Source organism: Nerophis lumbriciformis, linkage group LG09 (genome assembly GCF_033978685.3).
Source record: "Nerophis lumbriciformis linkage group LG09, RoL_Nlum_v2.1, whole genome shotgun sequence".
NCBI classification, from domain to species: domain Eukaryota; kingdom Metazoa; phylum Chordata; class Actinopteri; order Syngnathiformes; family Syngnathidae; genus Nerophis; species Nerophis lumbriciformis.
The window spans coordinates 38,705,619-38,727,986 of NC_084556.2; the positions used below are offsets into that span (position 1 = coordinate 38,705,619).

Genomic DNA, 22,368 nt, shown 5'->3' on the forward strand with positions numbered 1-22,368 from the left:
ATTTATATTGATTGGCAAACCTGTGAGATAGCTGGGATAGAATATGTGATTTTTTGTCACTTCCAGGCACCAGCCTCATGAAGCCTTTGGAGGCCAAAGAACCTGCATTGGTTTTGCTGTAGGTCACATAATCGTTCCTGAGGGTCGAACACAAGGTCGTATAAGATTTTCATTCACTTTGTTATAAGACCTAAAATATTGAATTAGTACATTTTTTTTATCACTTTAAAATCAGTGTATTAGCCTGTTTCCTTACACAGTTTAAGATCTGGAGCACAGTATCAATTTACTGTACATGACCCAATCCAAACAACCTTTCCCACTCATGGTATAAATCAGGGGTTGGCAACCCAAAATGTTGAAGGAGCCATATTGGACCAAAAATACAAAAACAAATCTGTCTGGAGCCGCAAAAAATTAAAAGCTATATTATATACAGATAGTGTGTCATGAGATATAAATTGAATTAAAATGACTTAAAGGAAACTAAATGACCTCAAATATAGCTACAGATGAGGCATAATGATGCAATATGTACATATAGCTAGCCTAAATAGCATGTTAGCATCGATTAGCTTGCAGTCATGCAGTGACCAAATATGTCTGATTAGCACTCCACACAAGTCAATAACATCAACAAAACTCACCTTTGTGCATTCATGCACAACGTTAAAAGTCTGGTGGACAAAATGAGACAGAAAAAGAAGTGGCATAAAACACGTCCTAGAAAGTCGGAGAAAGTTATAAATGTAAACAAACTACGGTGAGTTCAAGGACCGCCAAAATTAGTAGGACAAAACGGTGCTCGCCAAATACTCGAATCAGTGAAGCATGTTTAATACAAAAAGTGTGCTTTATAACAATTAGGGAGGTTTGTGTCATGTTTGTCCTCCTACAGAAACCATATTAAAACAAAGAAATATATTTTTTCCCCCTCATCTTTTGCCAATATTGTTCATACATTTTTGAAAAAGCTCCAGAGAGCCACTAGGGCGGCGCTAAAGAGCCGCATGCGGCTCTAGAGCCGCGGGTTGCCGACCCCTGGTATAAATGAACTAAAACCCACAAATAAAGTCGCACATTACACACCTCCTGGGCGTTATAAAACACGTTCAAGCGCTATATATAATTTGAAATTACACATATATAAATCAATCACAGTACAAGAAGGGTGATATGCAAAACACTCTCTCCACACTTTACCATGTTTGGCCCATTTTAGCGGCTTGATATTTCTGATTGATTACAGAACTTTAAGCAAGTCGCCAGGGAAGTAAACAAGGTAGTAGTCAAACTTTTACATACTCTTAAAATTCAAGGTTCATCGTTTATATTTTAAATTGCATGGTCATCAGGATGTGATGTGGGGGAGGGGAGGTTGATAAAGTTGAAGTCATTGAAGTTATGTGTTGTTCTTCAGTCTGTTACAGCTTGCTTTAATCAATGCAAACTAAAGTGTTATTTTGGTACAAATGATTGTTATTGCGCCACAATCGAGGCTCTGCTGTCTGGTGAAAAACACGTCATAATGTGTGTATTTGTGTATGCGTGGCCATGCAACAACATATTGGTGATTATCCTCGAGAAATGACTTTATGGCAGTGTTTACTGTATTCTTACATGTTTGGCAAACTTGCCTCTTCAAATTGGTGTGAAATCAATACGCAGACTTAAAGCACGCCGATCGCAGATTACGTGTAAAGACAGCCGTGTAAACGTGATCACAGACCACTCAGAGACAACACACATAGTTGGTATAAATAATAATGAAAAAAGAACTGAAATTAGTGTAGTGATTTTCCATTCATCCATCCATCCATCCATCCATTTTCTACCGCTTATTCCCTTCGGGGTCGCGGGGGGCGCTGGAGCCTATCTCAACTATAATCGGGCGGAAGGCGGGGTACACCCTGGACAAGTCGCCACCTCATCGCAGGGCCAACACAGATAGACAGACAACATTCACACTCACATTCCCACACTAGTGCCAATTTAGTGTTGCCAATCAACCTATCCCCAGGTGCATGTTTTTGGAGGTGGGAGGAAGCCGGAGTACCCGGAGGGAACCCACAAAGTCACGGGGAGAACATGCAAACTCCACACAGAAAGATCCCGAGGCCGGGATTGAACTCACGACTACTCAGGACCTTCGTATTGTGAGGCAGATGCACTAACCCCTCTTCCACTGTGCTGCCCTGCAGTGATTTTGATTGTATAAATATATAAACAGTATATTGTATATAAATTGTGTGTATATATGTATATAATATATTAATATAATATGTATGTATATATATATTTATAGGCTTGATATATGTGTGGAATGTTAGAAAAGTTTTGATCAAGTAAAATTAATCAAACAGAACAATGGTAAGTATGAAACCCGCTAACCTATTTATCATAAACCATCTGGAAGGGACTTTTGCTGTCTTTAAGTTGAAGTGTAATGGTAATTGTTTTATGGCGACACTTCGTTTCCTAAATAACTCATTACGTGAAGATCATTATGCAGTAAGTTGAATGACTCTAATATGCTTAACAAATATGCAACTATAATTATTTGATACCTGTTTAAATTGACACATTTGTTCAATCACGTATGTTTAGCTTGTGTGCTATTGTGTGCTTAGCTGTTGTGTAGCTGCTAGCTCCGAGAAGCCTTTAGTCTACCATGTTTACTTGTTGTAAATTACCAATCGTGTGTGCTTTTTGGAAGACATTTTAATATTAACTGCCAGCCTTAATTAGTAACTGCTTTTATCGGAGCTTTTGTTTTAGATGCAAAACGATACTTTTTTTTTTTTTTTTTTGCTGATTTCAAACCAGTATCTGATATCAATATCGAACACCTCTAGTTATGACAATGTCACACTCTTAAATCATTATATGGTCACACGTCCACGGGCGAACACTCATTTTCTCTGTCATGGCCAATTATGCAAATCAGACATGTTAACACAGCGTTTCTCAAAGTGTGGGGCGCGCCCCACTGGTGGGGAATAGAGACATGACAGGTGGGGCGCGAGGAACGGGAGGAAATTTCACTTTAAATTTTTTTTTTAATTATTATATTTTTAGATTATTTTTTTTACTATGCTTTCATTTTCTATACACACTGTAAATCACTTTGTGATTCTGTCTGGGAAATCCGCTATATAAATAAATGGAAATTACCGGTACTTATTTTTACTGTAGGCTTTATATTTCTCGGTAGGAGCGAAAGTTTGACAGACATAGCAACAGTAACTAATGGGGGCGGGGCTAAGCGGAACAAACTTTCGAGCGGATGGGTGGCAGGCTAATGTGTGGATCACAATTACACAAATATATACATTTGTGACTCACACCTCAAAGGTCGTCGAGCCAGAGCCAGCGCCTGCAGAGAAACAAAAATCTGACGGGCACGCATTGTGTCATTCACCGGGAAGCACTCGCGTCAAGGCAGCTCAGCCCCGAACTCAATGAGGTTTTAACAGATGTTGTGAGCGTGGTAAATTTGATCAAAACACGACCACTGAAAGCGCGACTGTTCTCTGCACTGTGTGAGGAAATGGGAGCTGATCAAACAGCCGTGCTGTTTCACAGTGAAGCAAGGTGGCTCTCCTGGGGGAAAGTGCTGTCACTTGCCCTGTCTTGCCAAATGCATAGCTCCTCCTTTTTTTTTTGCAAAGATTGCAAAGTGGCACTTTTATTGTATTTATTATTGAACTTGATGCAAGTTATTTGATTTATTATTGAACTTGATGCAAGTTATAACACTTTTTTTGATTTATTATTGAACTTGATGCAAGTTATAACACTTTTGTTTTACTTATTATTGAACTTGATGCAAGTTATAACACTTTTTTTGATTTATTATTGAACTTGATGCAAGTTATAACACTTTTTTTGATTTATTATTGAACTTGATGCAAGTTATTGGATTTATTATTGAACTTGATGCAAGTTATAACACTTTTTTTGATTTATTATTGAACGTGATGCAAGTTATAACACTTTTTTTGATTTATTATTGAACTTGATGCAAGTTATAACACTTTTATTGATTTATTATTGAACTTGATGCAAGTTATAACACTTTTATTTGATTTATTATTGAACTTGATGCAAGTTATAACACTTTTTTGATTTATTACTGAACGTGATGCAAGTTATAACAGTTTTTTGGATTTATTATTGAACTTGATGCAAGTTATAACAGTTTTATTTATTTATTATTGAACGTGATGCAAGTTATAACACTTTTTTTGATTTATTATTGAACTTGATGCAAGTTATAACACTTTCGTTTTATTTATTATTGAACTTGATGGAAGTTATTTTATTTATTATTGAACTTGATGCAAGTTATACCACAGCTGCACAGTTATTTTATTTATTATTGAACTTAATGTTATTTTATGTTATTGAGTTCGAATGTATACAACTTGATGTTCAATAAATTTGAAAATGTTAAAGCTTGGCATTAGCGCTCTGTTGGGGCGATGGGGGCAGGTGGGGCTTGAAAACTCCCCCATGTCCAAAGTGGGGGATGACAAAAAAAGTTTGAGAACCACTGTGTTAACAGCAGAGAGACATTTTGAGTCCGACCTTGTTGGAGACACTGCGATACTATCGATGATCTGAACAGGAGGATAAATATGAAGAGAAGTTTACTCGTTCACCTCTCGTAACCCATCTCCTCGCACACAAGTTTCCCGTAGTCGTCATCCCACTTGTCAGCACACACTGGCATCCACGACTGGCCCTGTGACGAGTAACTCTCCAACAGGAAGTTACTTCCATGAAGACGAACTGCAAATGGGAAATAACACCACAGTATTTGTGTACCATACAACATAGATGGAGCATGTGTTAAAGATGTCAAGACTTTACAGCATTTGAACTCGTCCTCTCCGTCAGGACAATCTGGGACTCCATCACACCACTGGGAAAAGCTCAGACACTTCCCAGTGTTCCTGCAAGCCCTCCCAAATGCACATTGGTAATACACTACACGTACACACGCACATAGAAAGAAGGGTGTACATGAACAAAAATCGGCTGAAATAAACAACTTGCGTTACATTCTTGTGACTCACAGAAGTACCACAGCAGGAGAGTGAGCACCGCCAGGACAAGGAGAACAAATATGGACACAGACAGGATGCGGCTCCAATTGCATTTCTTTCTTCCTGCGAGGGTTAGACCAAAAAAAAAAAAAAAACGCTGAGTTGAGTCACTGTGCACACAACAGGTGCTGCGAGGAGTCAAGGTGAAACCAGTTACCGGTATGTTAAATTAAAAAAAAAAAAGACAGATTTACATACTGCAGTATTACTCACACTTAGTCAAATTTAAACTGTGCTGCTTGTGCTCCAGATAAGATGGGGAAGCACCAGAAATATGTTGCTGGGGAAATGAAGCGGAATTTGTAACTACTTCCTTGGGGTTATTTTAGATTCTGATTTACATTTCGACAGTCAAATCAGTAACAAAATCGGCCTACTATCACCTCAAAAATGTAACAAGACTTAGAGGGCTCATGTCAGCTCAAGACTTAGAAAAACTTGTACATGCTTTTATTACTATTAGGCTAGACCAGTGGTTCTCAAATGGGGGTATGCGTACCCCTGGGGGTACTTGAAGGTATACCAAGGGGTACGTGAGATTTTTTTTAAATGTCTGTCAAAAAGAACTGTGAAAAGAAATGCAACAATGCAAAATTCAGTGTTGACAGCTAGATTTTTTGTGGACATGTTCCATAAATGTTGATGTTAAAGATTTCTTTTTTTGTGAAGAAATGTTTAGAATTAAGTTCATGAATCCAAATGGATCTCTATTACAATCCCCAAAGAGGGCACTTTAAGTTGATGATTACTTCTATGTGTAGAAATCTTTATTTATAATTGAATCACTTGTTTATTTTTCAACAAGTTTTTAGTTATTTTTATATCTTTTTTTCCAAATAGTTCAAGAAAGACCACAAAAAATGAGCAATATTTTGCACTGTTATACAATTTACTAAATCACAAACTGATGATATAGTGCTGTATTTTACTTCTTTATCTCTTTTTTTTCAACCAAAAATGCTTTGCTCTGATTAGGGGGTACTTGAATTAAAAAAATGTTCACAGAGGGTACATCACTGAAAAAAGGTTGAGAACCACTGGGCTAGACTATTGTAATGGTCCCCATGCAGGTCTTCCCAAAAAAACTGTCAGGCAGCTACAGCTTGTTCAGAACGCTGCTGCTAGAGTTCTAACAAAGACCAAAAAATGTGAGCACATTACACCAATTCTTAAATCCTTACATTGGCTCCCTGTACATCAGAGAATTGATTTCAAAATCACCCTGCTCACATATAAATCACTACATGGTCTAGGGCCGAAGTATATCACCGATATGCTCCCACTATATAAGCCCTCTAGATCAGTGGTTCTCAAATGGGGGTACGCGTACCCCTGGGGGTACTTGAGGGTATGCCAAGGGGTACGTGAGATTTTTTTTAAATATTCTAAAAATAGCAACAATTCAAAAATCCTTTATAAATATAAATAAAAACCTATCTTTTTTCCGACTAGTTAAAGAAAGACCACTACAAATGAGCAATATTTTGCACTGTTATACAATTTAATGAATCAGAAACTGATGACATAGTGCTGTATTTTACTTCTTTATCTCTTTTTTTCAACCAAAAATGCTTTGCTCTGATTAAGGGGTACTTGAATTAAAAAAAAATTCACAGGGGGTACATCACTGAAAAAAGGTTGAGAACCACTGCTCTAGATCACTAAGATCTTCTGAGACCAATCTGTTAGCGGTTCCCAGAGTAAACTCAAATCAAGGGAGAGCATCATTCAGTCACTATGCAACAATAGCTGGAATAAACTTCCTGAAGATGTCAGACTTTCCCCAACTCTGACTACTTTTAAAACTAGACTGAAAAATGTTATGTTCACCTTAGCTTTCAGCTAAATCTTTTAATCTTTTAACTTTTAACGTCCGCACTGTTTTTATTTTTTATTGTCTGCATTTTAATTTTGCTTTTATTTTCTTTCATTTCACTTTGTTGTACCTCATGTTGTGCTGTAAAGCACTTTGAGTCTGCCTTGTGTATGATAAGTGCTACACAAATAAAGTTGCCTTGCCTTGCCTATAGCGAAAGAAAACATTTGAAGCGAAAGGCACGATTAATAATTTGTGAATGCAAGAAATTCAAGAGAACGGTCCTTGCTCTGCAGAATTCCAAAGGAGGATGTGGTTAATTATATCCAGGGAATTAGGAGCACAGTCAGCAACCAAAAAAAGAACAACATAGTTTGTTGAATCCATCCATTTTCTACCGCTCGTCTCTTTTGGGGTCGCGGGGGGTCGCTGAATGGATTAAGATTCTGCAGCGTCCTAATTTAATAAATCAATTTTATACCGTAGGGGGTAAATCCCGATACCACTTTTTACTTTCAAACCAATACAGATGTTGGAGCCTTGAGTAAATAAAACCGATATTAATATGATATCAGCTAAATCACACAACATACTTGTACTATTTTGTGGTGTGGATTATAGTGTTGTCCCGATACCAAAATTATTTCGATATTAGGTACTTTTCTAAATAAAAGGGGACCACAAAAAATGGCATTATTGGCTTTATTTTAACAAAAAAAATCTTAGAGTACATTAAACATATGTTTCTTATTGTAAGTTTGTCCTTAAATACTATTAGTGAACATACAAGACAACTTGTCTTTGAGTAGTAAGTAAACAAACAAAGGCTCCTAATTTAGTCTGCTGACATATGCAGTAACATATTGTGTCATTTATCATTCTATTATTTTGTCAACATTATTAAGGACAAGTGGTAGAAAATGAATGATTAATCCACTTGTTCATTTACTGTTAATATCTGCTTACTTTCTCTTTTAACATGTTCTATCTACACTTCTGTTAAAATGTAATAATCACTTATTCTTCTGTTGTTTGATGCTTTACATTAGTTTTGGATGATACCACAAATTTGGGTATCGATCCGATACCAAGTCGTTACAGGATCATACATTGGTCATATTCAAAGTCCTCATGTGTCCAGGGACATATTTCCATCTTTTAAACAAAAGATGATGTTGTGATGCCAAAAAAAAATCTACTTAATCATAATAGTATCGACTATATACGCTCCTGTACTTGGTATTATTACAGTGGATGTTAGGTGTAGATCCACCAATGGCGTTTGTTTACATTTTGAGGCCGGTGAGCTACGGTGTGAAGCATGTTTATCTATTCCTCGTCTTGCAGGGATGATACTTGTAGAAACTTACTTTATTTGTCACCATGGAGGCGAGGATTAGTGGTACTTTTCAGAGGCGGTATAGTACCGAATATGATTCATTAGTATCGCGGTACAATACTGATACCGGTATACCGTACAACCCTAGCTCAATGTATGAAAACGCTTGATCCAGTGAAGATATCCATGATCAGTGGTAGCAATTAAAAACACCAATCCATTAATGTAGACTAGTGCTGTCTTTAAGTTGAATTGGAGAGGTAATTTGTTTTTCGCAAAACCGAGTAGCCCCAAAAATGAAGATAAGGCCATGATGCAGTAAATTGAATAATGCGGACACGTTTGTTACTAGATACTTTCTAATACTCTGAGACTTTGTATGTGTATATGAAACTATAATTACTTGCTTGGACTGCAATATTGTTCAATTAAGGACATTAGCTTATATCTTACCATGTTTACCTTTTGTAAATGACTAAAATACAAGAAAAGGCCAATTTGGCTTATTGGAGGACATGTAGATGTAGTGAACAAAAGTAAATACACTGCAGGACTGCTTGTATTGGAGCTTCAGGTACTTGTTTTATTTAATATGTGATATATCAATATGTGACACTCCTAAACAGTATGTAAAGGCGATAAGGTTTCCATGTCCCCATGTTATCATGGAGAGTGACGTCAGTAAGAGTGGGTAAAGTTCGTCAAAAATAGTCAAGTGGTTTCTCCCTTCCCGAGCAACTAATCAAAACGATCACCATTGTCAGGACACACCTTTAAAAATCAATCATCTTTAAATGATTCAATGTATGTTTCGCAGCATAAAACCTTGTGGATTATTCTATTGTGACAGTGAACAAAGCAAAATGCATGTCCACTTTTGAGTGTAATGAATTTCACCAACATCGCAGGTGTACCGCAATTTTTGTTAGTACAGTAATTTGTTAAAAAAAACAACTACATTTTCCACATAAGAAATAATGTATATCCAATTAATTTGTTCTAAACACCCCTTATGAAATACATGAAATTATGGAATAAAATGGCTAAATGAATGGCTAAATGAGGGAGGGGGGGGTGAATGCCTCAGGATACGAGCTATTCTGGATAAGAGCTGTCTCTCGACTAATTTTTATGCTTTAAGTTGCACGCAAATATTTGAGGTACAAATATCCCCGCCATTAGTTGGCGTCGTGAACGTCAGTGAACCCCGTGAGATCCGACCAAAACATCAGGTCTTATTTGCCACCAATATTTATAGATAGAGATGGACATAGATTTGTTTTTTTCAAACATGAAGGAAGAAGGTGAGTGCTGAGAAGAAGTGGATGATATTCATTGAATTAAAGAAAGAAATCTGATATTAGTAGAAAAAACTGCATTTTGTTTAGATAATAATGAGTCATATATTGGAATATGGGCTCCATTGTCTAAATTTGTTTTAACTATTAAATGAACCTAAAATATGACTTATTTTATCTTTGTTGAAAATATTAGACACAATGTGTTGCCAAGCTTATGAGATGCGATGCAAGTGTAAGCCACTATGACATTATTGTTAATTTTTTTTAATGTTTTTATTTTTTATAAATGGCTGTGATGATAATGTCAATGAGGGATTTCTAATCACTGCTATGTTGGAATTCTTATTAATATTGATACTGTTGTTATTATTATTCATTTTTGTTTGACTACCTTTGGATTGTTTTGTGTCATGTTTGTGTGTCCTCTCAATTGCTCTGTTGATTGCTATTCTGAATGTTGCTGGGCCGGGTTTGGCTTTGGAATTGGAATTGTATTATTGTGTATTATTTTGTTGGATTGATTAATAAAAATAATTAAATAAGAGAAAGAAATCTTTAAAAAAACAAAAACGCAAGCTTTGCTTCTTTCTGCTCCTTTTCGAACATGTTGTAAAGTGAAATGAAAATATGTAGCTTATATGCGGTATCATATTGTATCTGTATACATGTTCCAAATAAATGACCAGTTGGAGCGTAGCACTGCTAGTCTGCACCATACTGAAGTGCTTTCACTCACAACTTTCTGTGACCCCCATGGTTAATTAATTTGCAGTTGTGCTTCATTAAAAAAAAATAAAATAAAAAGGAGCGAGAGCCACCAACAAAGTTTGATTATATGTTTGGACACTCGATTTAGAGGACTGATACAGGGGTAAAGGGTCTAGTTTGTTACGGGCAATGTTTGGCCGTATGATAACTGAGACGATATTCAAAAACAAGGACAAATTTCAGGTGAAATTTGTTCGTCAATCATAAGAACATATTTTTAATGTATTTTTATGTATTTATCTATGTTCTTATGTTTTAATGTGTTATGAATTTGCACTAAATTAGTTTTGCTTGCAATTTCGTTGTACGATGTACAATGACAATAAAGATATATTCTATTCTATTCTATATACGTCTGTATAGTACTTATAGCTTTCTAATGATCAATAAACACATGACATATTTGCCTGACAATGAAGTTGACTTTGTCTGCTTCACAAAGATATGTGAGGAATAGATGAATAAAAAACATACTTAGAGAGTACCTTTGTTTTGGACGCTTTCCTGCGGTGTAGACTGGAAGGTGTTTTCGGGCGCGTGAGTGACGACATAACTTGGCGTGGTTTGAGGGAGGGAGGGGTATATCCCAGCCCGCGGGGCGTACGGCGGCGGTCTTGTATCCTCATGCTGAAAGCCGATGTTATCATAAGCGGGAACATTTTCCTGTGTAAAAGACGACAAAACAGATCAATTGATGCTGATAGCAAGTAAATCAATTCTCAGGAATGACTCTGGTAATAGTTAGTGATGGGTGAAATTAGAGATGTCCGATAATATCGGCCTGCCGATAATATCGGCCGATAAATGCTTTAAAATGTAATATCGGAAATTATCGGTATCGTTTTTTTAATTATCGGTATCGTTTTTTTTATTATCGGTATCTGTTTTTTTTTTGTTTTTTTTATTAAATCAACATAAAAAACACAAGATGCACTTACAATTAGTGCACCAACCCAAAGAACCTCCCTACCCCATTCACACAAAAGGGTTGTTTCTTTCTGTTATTAATATTCTGGTTCCTACATTATATATCAATATATATCAATACAGTCTGCAAGGGATACAGTCCGTAAGCACACATGATTGTGCGTGCTGCTGGTCCACTAATAGTACTAACCTTTAACAGTTAATTTGACTCATTTTCATTAATTACTAGTTTCTATGTGTCATGACTTGGTCCTGGGTGTTTGCTTTTCCGGAAGGCAACGGAAAGTTGGCTCGGGCGAGACGGGAATGTGAGTACATGATTGTTTATTACTATCAAAAAAAGTACAAACAAAAAGCGCGCACAGTGATGGAGAACAAACTATGAAACCAAAAGACTATAGCAAAAAAAAGTACAAACGAAAAGCGCGCACAGTGGCGGAGAATAAACTATGAAACCAAAAGACTATAGCATTAATAAACAAAAACTTACTTGCCTTGGACTAAAGTTGCAGGAATGTGAAGAGCATAAATGTGGGATGTCGCCAGAAAGACAAACTGAAAACAATGAACTTAAATACTACAGACATGATTAACGAAAACAGGTGCGTGACTCAAAACGTGAAACAGGTGCGTGACGTGACAGGTGAAAACTAATGGGTTGCTATGGTGACAAACAAGAGTGCACAATGAGTCCAAACGTGAAACAGGTGAAACTAATGGGTAAGCATGGAAACAAGACAAGGGAGTGAAAAGCCAGAAACTAAAGAGTCCAATAACTAAACAAAACAAAACATGACTAATACAAAACATGATCACACAGACATGACACTATGTAACTGTTTTTATATTGTTTTACTTTCTTTTTTATTCAAGAAAATGTTTTTAATTTATTTATCTTATTTTATTTTTTAAAAGGACCTTATCTTCACCATACCTGGTTGTCCAAATTAGGCAAAATAGTGTGTTAATTCCACAACTGTATATATCGGTATCGGTTGATATCGGTAATTAAAGAGTTGGACAATATCGGAATATCGGATATCGGCAAAAAGCCATTATCGGACATCCCTAGGTGAAATGATACTGTAGAAATAATGAAACACCAAGAATGATTCGGTGTCGCTTGAAGCCTCAGTGTCATTTTAATAAAATACACATGTGACCGATACAGCTGCTGTCACTTGACTGCAAAGCACCAAATCAGGAAGCGAAAAAATAAATATTCCTGTGTGGGTAAATGTTTTATCTTATAGCGTCAAATAACGTAAACATTATTTTTTCCTCTTCACTATTTGGCTCATTGATTTGAGCCAAATTGATTTGAGTTGTTCATTTTATATTCCAATTATGTGCAGCTTATTTGTTAGAAAAAGTTCAAGTTAAAGTACCACTGATAGTCACACACACACTAGGTGTGGTGAAATTACTCTCTGCATTTGACCCATGCCCTTGTTCCACTCTCTGGGTAAGGAGAGCAGTGAGCAGCAGCAGTGGCCACGCTCGGGAACCATTGTGGTGATTTAACCCCCAATTTCAACCCTTGATGCTGAGTGCCAAGCAGGGAGGTAATGGGTCCCATTTTTTATAGTCTTTGGTATGACTCGGCCGGGGTTTGAACTCACGACCTACCAATCACAGGGCGGACACTCTAACCACAAGGCCACTGAGCAGGTTAAAAAACAAAAACTATTAACAATTATATTTGATAGCTATCAATTGCATTTGCATGTCAAAGCAGAGCAGCAGATGGCAGATGACTATAATGAAACAGCAACACTGTATCAGTACAGTGTCAATAGAGTTAGTGACTGTGCCACATACTCACTATGACGTAATTTATCCATCACTGATAGTTATGGTACCACACTGAAGTGAGGACACCCTCATATTCAAATGTTTATATTTCCATGGAACACTTAAGAAATGATTGGTACAATATAAAGTAGTCTGTGTACAACTTGTAAAACACTGAAAATGTAATGCCCCCTCACAAACATATCGTGTAAATAAAGCCTCGAGATCTACTGTAATTACTTAAAGTGTACTCACTTTTGTTGCCAGCAATGTGTTGACTTATTTTTGACGGGACAATGTGCACTTATGCAAGCTGTACTGTGACTACTTTAACATCGTATAATCTAATAATAATAATAATATAATAATAATAATAATAATAATAATAATAATAATCATAATCATAATAATAATAATAATAATAATAATAATAATAATAGTAATAAATATAATAATAATAATAATTAATAATAATAATAATAATCTAATAATATAATAATATATCGTATAATGTCTTTAGTATTGCCTTCGCTCACTCTCTACTTTTCAAATTAAACTTACCTTAACCACATCCATGGTGAATCTGGCCACGCAGCTTTTTCAGTGTGTCTGGTGGAGGGCAAATGTCCAAAATACAACATGAAAAACAAACGAACAAAAGGAATCATCTTTAATTATCATTTTTATTCACAAGCACTACAGTCAAAACATTTTGCACACCTTTTTGTTTACATTTAAATCTCCATGTATGTTCTCATAGACAGGTTCTGAACTTTCTTTAAAAACGTCATTAAAAACGTCGTTATATCCTTATAGTCAAGTATTGCTACAGTATACAGAAGGGCTATTCAACAGGCGGCCCGGAGGCCAAATCCGGCCAGTTAATGACACGACCAGCCCTTGAGTTCATTCTCTCGTTTTCATTCAAAACGTGGGAGACAAACATTTTTGCAGCAAATTCCTAAAAACACTAAAGCAGGGGTGTCAAACGTACAGCCCGAGGGTTGGATCAGACCCGCGAACAGGTTTTATCCGGCCTGCGGGATGAGTTTGCTAAGTATAAAAATGAACCTGAAATTTTTTAAATGAAAGAAACTGCTGTTCTAAATGTGTACACTGGCTGTCGCAATAGCAATTATTTGCATTTTTGTAGAGCAGTGGTTCTTAACCTTGTTTGAGGTACCGAACCCCACCAGTTTCATATGCGCATTCACCGAACCCTTCTTTAGTGAAAAATATATATATATTTTGTTTTTTCCAAATTCAAGACAAAGTTATATGTTTTTGGTAACACTTTAGTATGGGGAACATATTCTAAGTAACAAAGACTTCATTTACAGTTATTTGGTCAGGGTAAGGGCCAGGGTTAGAGGGTAAGGGTTATAATAAGTCCATGCCGAATAAGGCATTAATAAGTACTTATTAATGACTAGTTAAGAGCCAATATGTGACTAATTTGCATGTTAATAAGCAACTAATTAATGGTGAATATGTTCCCCATACTAAAGTGTTACCTTGTTTTTTTTTACTGGTGCACAAAATGAACCGTGCATGAACATCACCTTGTTCAAACAACAAAACCAACACAGTGCGTAAACTCACAACAAATTACACACCTGCAAATCAGTCTGACTTCTGCTGTTGCCGTATCCGTAATACGCCGATAGGGAGAAGTTTTTATTTACACGATGAGTCGGGTGTGTCTTGACCTCCGCCGAACCCCTGAGGCCGATCGAACCCAGGTTAAGAACCACTGTTGTAGATTATACTACATATGTACAAAATAAACCACATGATGTTAGTACATCAGTCGAGGAAAATGATCAAACTACATAAATAACAAACTGTAATTTGATTTTGATATAATTTTTTTATCTTGATAGATTGAAAATTAACACCAATGAGTTGACTGGTGAATATATCACATAATTTATTCAGAAAATATAAATAACGACAACTAAAGTATACATGCATATATATATATATATATATATATATATATATATATATATATATATATATATATATATATATATATATATGTATATATATATATATATATATATATATATATATATATATATATATATATATACATATATATATATATATATATATTATCCGTAACAGCTAATTGTAAAACAAAACTAAACAACATTATGATTTGTACAGTTTCAGAATGTGCTTGTTCTATTTAAAAACAAAGAAAACAATCTGAAGTTGTCTTTATTTTTAAGTTATCGTGCCGTGGTTTTACCAGTCCGGTCCATTTGGGAGGAGATTTCTCTCCATGTGGGCCCCCAATCTAAAATGAGTCTGACACCCTTGCTCCTGTCGTATAGAGGAATTTAGACCACTGTAAACATATTGGCAGATTCTTGCATTGACATTTTAACCTTGCTAGCAAACAGAGGACACTGGGGTACAAACTTTTGATTTACATAACTGAGGCGTTCCTTTTTAAGTCCTCTCCTTTTTGGCAATAACTTTTTTTAATCGTAATGTGATTTATGTAGTAACTATGGTGTTGCTGGAGCTTGTTTACTTCAGATGTAGTCAGAAGTCAATTGCTCAACTTTAGTTGTACAAGTAGTGTTTCTCAAAGTTCCATTTTAGGTTCTCTCTTTGTCATCATTTGGGATAATGAACTGATGGCCCGTGAGTTCAGTTCAAAAAACTTGTGAGAGACTTACAAGTCTTTTTTTTTTAAAACACTCGAGTGCCGTCATAGAGATGAACTTTGACCACAGTAGCTATTTTGCAGATGGTCCGTAAAAACAGAAGATCGCCCTTGTAACTCTTGACAAAATAAATAGACCAAAATCAAATGTCTACTGTAGAGGACGCTGGTTCCAGAATATCCAAAATAAGAATAATAGTCATATTTAGCTTTCTGTAAATGAATGTGTTCAAACCAGTTGAATATCCTTGATTTAAATGTAAATTGAAGATATTTGGACAACATATCAGTTTTAAAAGTTAACGTAAATATAATAAATATAGAAAAAATACCTGATGTTTTGAGAATATATGGACTTTTTAGCTGCTGTAAATTTCTGTAATAAAGCAATAAATACATTGCCTACCTTGGAATCTCCCGTCTGTTCCTTCAGCAATCTGAATATGTGTGCCCTCACACCTGCTTTGTCCGATAGTCACTTTGTGGCAATCAACAGCTTCGACCACACCTTTCTCTCTCTCACTGTGTGCACAAGCCAGCCTCTTGTTAGCCTCTCCATTTATTCAGCTCTTCAACCAAGGCAAGAGCAAACATATATTCAAACGGTTATCGACAAACCTAATCCTTAAAATTACATTCCAAAGCAGCGGTGGGATTCAATTCATCCAATGCATTATTAAGTCGGTTCAGTTAAAATCTCAACAATACAACCTGTCGAAAGAAAAAACAACTTGTTGCTTATTTTTTTCATCAAATTGAGCATCAAAACACTGTTTTCTTAGAATATAAAAAGGTAACCTTTTACAAGTAGAAGTCTTGAAGTGAGTCATGTGTTGTTCTTAATCAGTAACAAAGTTTGTGGGAAAGCAAGACTAGGGAAAATATACTTGTGGCCAAAGGACTATGCGACCCTGTTAATATTTAGCTTGACGTTGGACTGTTTGACTGGCAGAAAAAAGAGAATCAGTGATGAAAATCTTGAAGCCAAAGGAACATTATGTCCTTTTTGCAGCACTATTTTAGCAAGAAAATGTTTTATTGCCAGAAAACATGCAAACCTCCTAAGCCAATAGTTTTATTTAAACAATACTCTCCACCTATTCTATTTCTGTATCCACTCTTCAGTAGCAGGTTTTGCTATAATTCACTCATTAACATGCTTTTGAAGCTTTAAAATAGAGAGTGAAGAGTAAAGTGTAATAATATTTAGTACATTTACACCAATGCTTTTTTTTTTATCCTAGTGGAAACCATAAGTGGCATGTCTATGAATGTTCTTTCACCCAGGTCATTGTAATCTCAGGGCATTCAATCGATCGCAACTGCACTGTTTGGTTTGTCTTAGAAGACGTTTCGCCTCTCAACCAAGTAGGCTTCATTAGTTCATGCTCATAGACTTAGATTGGTCACGTCTCGTCTTAGATTGGTCAGACCTAGTCTAGCGGCTGGTGCCAAAACCCCAAATATGTATACCCCAACACCAGGAGAGTGTGCCTGGGCAAGGATGGTTCCGCCCTATGGTAGCGAAACAAAACAACTATTGAAATGCAAACAAGCAATCCTACAACGACCGTCTTTGAAGCGTAATTTCCCCTCGTTAGCATTGAGGTATTGTGTAGCAGAACGATTGCCGTTGATCGACTACTATCAGCCCAAAATAGTCAGAATCATCAAAACATAAATATATACATATATATATATACCGTATTTTTCGGAGTATAAGTCGCTCCGGAGTATAAGTCGCACCGGCCGAAAATGCATAATAAAGAAGGAAAAAAACATATATAAGTCGCACTGGAGTATAAGTCGCATTTTTGGGGAAATGTATTTGATAAAACCCAACACCAAGAATAGACATTTAAAAGGCAATTTAAAATAAATAAAGAATAGTGAACAACAGGCTGAATAAGTGTACGTTATATGAGGCATAAATAACCAACTGAGAACGTGCCTGGTATGTTAACGTAACATATTATGGTAAGAGTCATTCAAATAACTATAACATATAGAACATGCTATACGTTTACCAAACAATATGTCACTCCCAATCGCTAAATCCCATGAAATCTTATACGTCTAGTCTCTTACGTGAATGAGCTAAATAATATTATTTGATATTTTACGGTAATGTGTTAATAATTTCACACATAAGTCGCTCCTGAGTATAAGTCGCACCCCCGGCCAAACTATGAAAAAAACAGCGACTTATAGTCCGAAAAATACGGTATGTACATACATACTTCATATATTCAATGAATGTTCTGCAATTTGTCGTCCCCAAAGTAAGAACTGAACTGGACAAGAAAGCATTTAGGTTTTCAGCACCGAAGGCTTGGATTAACCTACAATCGAATATTAAACTTCAAACCCTAGTTACGTTGAATGAGTTTAAAGCTTCTGTGAAAGGACAGGAGTCTACCTTGTCTGTATGCACATGTGTCATGTGAGCAAGTTTTAATGTTGTAAATGTGATGTTTTATGTATTTGTTTACTGTTTTAAATGTAACCTTGCTGCTGCCCTCTTGGCCAGGTCTCCCTTGGAAAAGAGATCTTTGATCTCAATGGGATTTTACCTGGTTAAATCAAGGCTAATAATATTAATGTACATACAGGTAAAAGCCAGTAAATTAGAATATTTTGAAAAACTTGATTTATTTCAGTAATTGCATTCAAAAGGTGTAACTTGTACATTATATTTATTCATTGCACACAGACTGATGCATTCAAATGTTTATTTCATTTAATTTTGATGATTTGAAGTGGCAACAAATGAAAATCCAAAATTCCGTGTGTCACAAAATTAGAATATTACTTAAGGCTAATACAAAAAAGGGATTTTTTAGAAATGTTGGCCAACTGAAAAGTATGAAAATGAAAAATATGAGCATTTACAATACTCAATACTTGGTTGGAGCTCCTTTTGCCTCAATTACTGCGTTAATGCGGCGTGGCATGGAGTCGATGAGTTTCTGGCACTGCTCAGGTGTTATGAGAGCCCAGGTTGCTCTGATAGTGGCCTTCAACTCTTCTGCGTTTTTGGGTCTGGCATTCTGCATCTTCCTTTTCACAATACCCCACAGATTTTCTATGGGGCTAAGGTCAGGGGAGTTGGCGGGCCAATTTAGAACAGAAATACCATGGTCCATAAACCAGGCACGGGTAGATTTTGCGCTGTGTGCAGGCGCCAAGTCCTGTTGGAACTTGAAATCTCCATCTCCATAGAGCAGGTCAGCAGCAGGAAGCATGAAGTGCTCTAAAACTTGCTGGTAGACGGCTGCGTTGACCCTGGATCTCAGGAAACAGAGTGGACCGACACCAGCAGATGACATGGCACCCCAAACCATCACTGATGGTGGAAACTTTACACTAGACTTCAGGCAACGTGGATCCTGTGCCTCTCCTGTCTTCCTCCAGACTCTGGGACCTCGATTTCCAAAGGAAATGCAAAATTTGTATGGTTGGGTGATGGTTTGGGGTGCCATGTCATCTGCTGGTGTCGGTCCACTCTGTTTCCTGAGATCCAGGGTCAACGCAGCCATCTACCAGCAAGTTTTAGAGCACTTCATGCTTCCTGCTGCTGACCTGCTCTATGGAGATGGAGATTTCAAGTTCCAACAGGACTTGGCGCCTGCACACAGCGCAAAATCTACCCGTGCCTGGTTTACGGACCATGGTATTTCTGTTCTAAATTGGCCCGCCAACTCCCCTGACCTTAGCCCCATAGAAAATCTGTGGGGTATTGTGAAAAGGAAGATGCAGAATGCCAGACCCAAAAACGCAGAAGAGTTGAAGGCCACTATCAGAGCAACCTGGGCTCTCATAACACCTGAGCATTGCCAGAAACTCATCGACTCCATGCCACGCCGCATTAACGCAGTAATTGAGGCAAAAGGAGCTCCAACCAAGTATTGAGTATTGTAAATGCTCATATTTTTCATTTTCATACTTTTCAGTTGGCCAACATTTCTAAAAATCCCTTTTTTGTATTAGCCTTAAGTAATATTCTAATTTTGTGACACACGGAATTTTGGATTTTCATTTGTTGCCACTTCAAATCATCAAAATTAAATGAAATAAACATTTGAATGCATCAGTCTGTGTGCAATGAATAAATATAATGTACAAGTTACACTTTTTGAATGCAATTACTGAAATAAATCAAGTTTTTCAAAATATTCTAATTTACTGGCTTTTACCTGTATATACATCATATATATGTACATATAGACACACATATATACATACCGGTACCAAAATGCATTTTGATACTTTTCTAAATAAAGGGTACCACAAAAATGGCATTAATGGCTTTATTTTAACAAAAAATCTTAGGGTACATTAAACATATGTTTCTTATTGCAATCCAAGAACAATTTTGGCCTTAAATAAAATAAAGAACATACTAGACAACTTTTTTTTAGTAGTAAGTAAGCAAACAAAGGCTCCTAAATAGTCTGCTGACATATGCAGTAACATATTGTGTCATTTCTCATTCTATTATTTTGTCAAAATTATGAAGGACAAGCTGTAAAAAATGATTATTAATCCACGTGTTCATTTACTGTTAACATCTGGTTATTTTCTGTTTTAACATGTTCTATCTACACTTCTGTTAAAATGTAATAATCACTTATTCTTCTGTTGTTTGATACTTTACATTAGTTTTGGATGATACCACAAATTTAGGTATCGATCCGATACCAAGTAGTTACAGGATCATACATTGGTCATATTCAAAGTTCTGAGTTTATAAACAGATTAACTAAAAAAAAAGGAAAAAAGATTTTGTGACGATAACAAATATAGATGTAATCATCGTAGTATCGACTAGATACGCAATTGTACGCTATGTCAGGTGTAGATCCACCCATGGCATTTGTTTACATTCAGGCACGCTAGCTTTTGTTAGCGGTGACGCCGGTGAGCTGTTGTATCCTCCTACGGTGTGTAGTGAAGCATGTTGAGCTATTCCTCGTCCTGCAGGGATGCTACTTGTAAGAAACGTACTTTATTTGTCGCCATGGAGGCGAGGATTAGTGATTTAGAAGTAGCTAAAACACTGCCGACTGCGGATGGATGTTAGCTGCTCGCTAGCTAGCCATGCCTTTATCGTTAGTTTTTAGACCAAAATGCGTCCGTTCTACCTTTTCTGTCTCCACACTGTGTCTGCTTCTAAGTACTCATGATTGTGCGTTGCCGAACATGCTCCTCTGCTCGTAAAACCAATAATGTCATGCCCGTTAAAAAAATGAAATAAAAACAATTGGGAACCGGTATTTTTCAAACAGAGTTTAGTACCGTTTTTTGATTAATTAGTACCGCAATACTATACTAGTACCGGTATACCGTACAACCCTAAAATATACACTTATATACATATCTATATGTAAACACACATAACTATATATCTATAACCACACATTATATATATATATATATATATATATATATATACACACACACACACACACACACATTATATATATATATATATATATATATATATATATATATATATATATACACACACACACATTTTTATACACACACACACACACACATATATATATACACACTAAACAAAAATGTAAACACATCACTTTTGTTTTTGCTGTCGTTTTTCATGAGTGGACCTCAAAGATTTTAAACTTTTACTATATACACAAAATACCTATTCCTGTCACATTTTTTCCCCCCACAAATATTTCACTTCACTGCTTCTTTGCCAAGATAATCCATCCCACCTCACAGGTGTGGCATATCAAGATGCTGATTCATCAGCATGATTATTGCACAGGTGTGCCTTTAGCTGCCCACAATTAAAAAGGCCACGCTGAAGTGTGCAGTTTTATCACACAGCATAAGGCTACATATATCACAAGTTTTGAGGGAGCGTACAGTTGGCATGCTGACTGCAGGAATGTCCACCAGAGCTGTTGCCCATAAATTGAATAGTCATTTGTCAACCATAAGTCGTCTCTACAGGCATTTCAGAGAATTTGGCAGTACATCCAATCGGCCTCACAACCGCAGACCACGTGTAACCACACCTGCCCAGGACCTCAACATCCAGCAGGTACACCTCCATGATCGTCTGAAACCAGCCACCCGGACAGCTGCTGCAACAATTGGTTTGCATAAACAAATAATTTCTGCACAAACTGTGATACATTGTCTCAGGGAAGCTCATCTGCATGCTCGTTGTTCTCAACGGTGTCTCGGCCTGACTGCAGTTTGTCGTCGTAACCGACTTGAGTGGGCAGATGCTCACATTCGATTGCGCCCGGCACGTTGGAGAAGTGCTCTCTTTACAGATGAATCTCGTTTTTCACTGTTCAGGGCAGATGGCAGACCGCATGTGTTGTGTCGTGTGGAAGAGTGGTTTGCTGATGTCAATGTTGTGAATCGAGTGGGCCATGGTGGGCGTGGGGTTATGGTATGGGCAGGCTTACGTTGTGGACAACGAACGCAAGTGCATTTTATTGATGGCATTTTGAATGCAGAGAGATACTGTGACGAGATCCTGAGGACCTTTGTTGTGTCATTCACCCGAGACCATCACCTCATGTTGCAGCATGACAATGCACGGCCCCATGTTGCAACGATCTGTACACAATTCCTGAAGGCTGAAA

At 36.7% G+C, this 22,368-nt stretch overlaps 1 protein-coding gene across 5 annotated transcripts in view; it reads right to left on the minus strand.

Moving 5' to 3' along the window:
* The window catches only part of tmprss2 (transmembrane serine protease 2), a 30,843-nt gene extending 14,232 nt beyond the window's left edge, over positions 1-16,611 (minus strand). Inside the window, exons 1-9 of one of the 5 annotated variants that reach the window (XM_061963202.2) lie at positions 16,355-16,444; positions 16,143-16,258; positions 14,673-14,824; positions 13,618-13,665; positions 10,821-10,998; positions 5,082-5,174; positions 4,876-4,992; positions 4,665-4,794; positions 21-137 (exon numbers count right to left, since the gene is read on the minus strand). In XM_061963202.2, the coding sequence (XP_061819186.1) occupies positions 21-137; positions 4,665-4,794; positions 4,876-4,992; positions 5,082-5,174; positions 10,821-10,998; positions 13,618-13,632 (650 nt within the window). In that variant the 5' untranslated portion in view covers positions 13,633-13,665; positions 14,673-14,824; positions 16,143-16,258; positions 16,355-16,444. Of the gene's footprint in view, positions 1-20; positions 138-4,664; positions 4,795-4,875; positions 4,993-5,081; positions 5,175-10,820; positions 10,999-13,617; positions 13,666-14,672; positions 14,825-16,142; positions 16,448-16,534 lie in introns of those variants that run through there. The other 4 variants (XM_061963201.2, XM_061963200.2, XM_061963199.2 and 1 more) reach the window with 4 other exon arrangements.
* Between the last annotated feature and the right edge of the window lie 5,757 nt (positions 16,612-22,368).